Source organism: Vipera ursinii (genome assembly GCF_947247035.1).
Source record: "Vipera ursinii genome assembly, chromosome: 1".
NCBI classification, from domain to species: domain Eukaryota; kingdom Metazoa; phylum Chordata; class Lepidosauria; order Squamata; family Viperidae; genus Vipera; species Vipera ursinii.
In genome coordinates this window covers 242,002,335-242,005,334 of record NC_139512.1, presented here as the reverse complement: position 1 = coordinate 242,005,334, position 3,000 = coordinate 242,002,335, and the positions used below count along the sequence as shown (strand labels likewise).

The following is a 3,000-nucleotide window of genomic DNA, read 5'->3' as shown; positions in this document are numbered from 1 at the left end:
CTTTATTTTTAAGCATACCTGCTTCCCATATTTTAAATTAAAAGAATAAAAAAGTCAGAACATTAAAAAAGGTATTCCAAGGTACAGCCTGTTCTTAATTTGTAGTCAGTCATGAAGATTAATATGTTCCCTGAATGCTAACTTACATCTAAGAAAAGGTGTCATTCCTTTAAGAGCCTAGAATGAATGTTTCCTTTAAGAAAGCAACTTTTTTTTTAATAGGATGGAGAAACCTGAAAAAAATAATGAATGAATAGGAGAAAAATGTACTTGTGGGGTCTGAAGTAATTCCTCTAAAACAAAACAGTTTTTAACCTTGCATAGTCATCTTGTGTTCCTATTTATTATAGAAAGTATTATATGGAATAGCATATTTTTTCACTAGGTTTGCGCGCTTAAATTTGCTTTAAAAATGTTACCTATTTTAAGATCAGTTACTGTATGAGGTAAATAGTTGAGAATTAATACTATCCAGCAACCCTGAATCAATTTATTTTGAATCTGAACGTATTGATCCAAGCTGCACAAGGACTTAAACTTCTTCTGAAAGTGTTCATAAAATTTTGACTCGTGTAACTGAGAGAAAGAGTACCGTATTTATCAGAATGATTGAATTTCTGCCATGATTATACATGAATAATAGGTTTTCACTTGTATTTTTCTTTTTCAATATATTGCAGTATCCTGTGATTGGATCAGGGAACAGCCCAACGACAGTAATTGAACAATAGATTCTGTGGATTATTCAGTAAAATGATCTGATTCTGAATCGTGTGCAGTTGTTTAAGCTTTTCTAAAAACAGCTTATCGTGTGTTGTGTTAGTTTATCAGAATTAAGGAAAATAAAAATAATATAAAACTAAGAGGAGGAAAAGGGGAAGAAGGCATTGACGCTGTACATGTGTATAACTGAACACACCTGCTCTTATTTCAGTATTCTGCAGCAGCCATTGGTGTTAATTGTATTCTAAAAAACAGAGATCGCTGGCTTATGAAATAGAAACGGGAAAACATTTTAAAACGTACACAATAAAAATAGAATACTTTAATCAAAACAAATGTGTACTGTAATGTTTCTGCCCTAAGTTTTTAATCATTTCACTGCATAGAAAAATATTCCAAATATTCTGCAATTTAATTAATATTCATCTGCTGTAAATATGAGAAACTGATTCAATATTCAGTAGGCTAAGGGCACTACTCCGTTAAGTTGCTTTTTTATTTCTTTCATCTGTTCCAACTTTGCATATATTTATTTAAGTTTGGTTTTCTCCCCGACAGGACTGCCTCCTATTTTTTCCCAACTCTGCATAACAGTCATCTGGGGTTATGAAGTCAGTCCTAGATGGCCTTGCAGATACAACCTTCAGAACAATTACAACAGACCTTCTTTATATGGGTTCCAACGACATCCAGTACGAAGACTTTAAAAGTGACATGGCCTCCAAATTAGGATACTACCCACAGAAATTTCCTCTGTCTTCTTTTCGAGGTGATTTCCATCCCAAAATGACTGCAGGAGAAGATGCCTCTTTAGGTGCACACCCATCGGATCAAATCAATATTACAGATTTTTACAACAAAACCTTTTCTTCCTTTAAGGAGAATGAGGAGAATATACAGTGTGGTGATAACTTTATGGACATGGAGTGCTTCATGATTCTGAATCCTAGTCAGCAGCTAGCCATTGCAGTCCTGTCCCTCACGCTGGGCACCTTTACCGTTCTGGAAAATCTTCTGGTCTTAGTTGTCATCCTGCAGTCTCGAAGCCTTCGCTGCAGGCCTTCTTATCATTTCATTAGCAGCCTGGCAGTAGCTGATCTCCTCGGCAGTGTAATCTTTGTCTACAGTTTTGTTGATTTCCATGTTTTCCATCGGAAAGACAGCCCTAATGTATTTCTTTTCAAGTTGGGTGGAGTTACAGCCTCCTTCACTGCTTCAGTTGGAAGTCTTTTCCTCACAGCCATAGACAGATACATATCTATACACAGGCCCCTCTCCTACAAAAGGATTGTTACCAGGTCAAAGGCTGTTGTAGCATTCTGTGTGATGTGGACAATAGCTATTGTAATAGCTGTTCTCCCCTTGCTTGGTTGGAACTGCAAAAAGCTCAATTCTGTTTGCTCAGATATATTTCCCCTAATTGATGAAAATTACCTTTTGTTCTGGATTGGCGTCACCACTGTACTCTTGCTTTTTATTGTTTATGCCTATATGTATATACTCTGGAAAGCTCATAGCCATGCTATTAGGATGCTCCAGCGTGGAACCCAAAAGAGCATAATAATTCATACTTCAGGAGATGGTAAAGTGCAGCAGATCACTAGGCCAGAACAAACACGTATGGACATTAGGCTAGCCAAAACTTTAGTCCTCATTCTTGTGGTTCTGATCATCTGCTGGGGTCCCCTGCTTGCTATTATGTTGTATGACGTCTTTGGGAAAATGAACAAGCTTGTCAAGACTATCTTTGCCTTCTGTAGTATGCTGTGTCTGATGAATTCTACGGTGAATCCAATTATCTATGCTTTGAGGAGCAACGACCTGAGACATGCTTTCAGAAGCATGTTTCCACCTTGCGAAGGGACCGCACAGCCTCTTGATAATAGTTTGGAGTCTGACTGCCAGCACAGACATGCTAACAATCCAGGCAATGTCCATAAGGCTGCTGAAAGATGCATTAAAAATACAGTTAAGATTGCTAAAGTGACTATGTCAGTCTCTTCAGACACTACTGCAGAGGCATTGTAAAACAAAGACAATGTTTGGGAGAAGCAAGTGAGAGAAAGCAGGAGAAAAATCATGATTTCAAAAATGTATTTTCCTCAAATGTACCATTTTAAATTTTCCTCTTTTTCAATGATTTTTTTTAATTAAGTAGTAGCCCCTTCCCCAGGTTCTATAAACAAGGACTCAGATTTTGTTTTTAGAAATAGATTTCTCAATTGGCAAAATGTAAATTGATTAGTAATTGCTTAACCCTATTATTATGTACAAAAA

The 3,000-nt window shown here is 36.6% G+C and overlaps 1 protein-coding gene across 1 annotated transcript; it reads left to right on the top strand.

Annotated features, from left to right (window-relative positions):
* Positions 1-1,329: 1,329 nt before the first annotated feature.
* On the top strand, positions 1,330-2,751 carry CNR1 (cannabinoid receptor 1; the record flags this gene model as incomplete). The annotated part of the gene is made up of 1 exon (XM_083350398.1): positions 1,330-2,751. One exon carries the CDS (start codon positions 1,330-1,332, stop codon positions 2,749-2,751), a length of 1,422 nt encoding a protein of 473 aa, XP_083206524.1.
* Between the last annotated feature and the right edge of the window lie 249 nt (positions 2,752-3,000).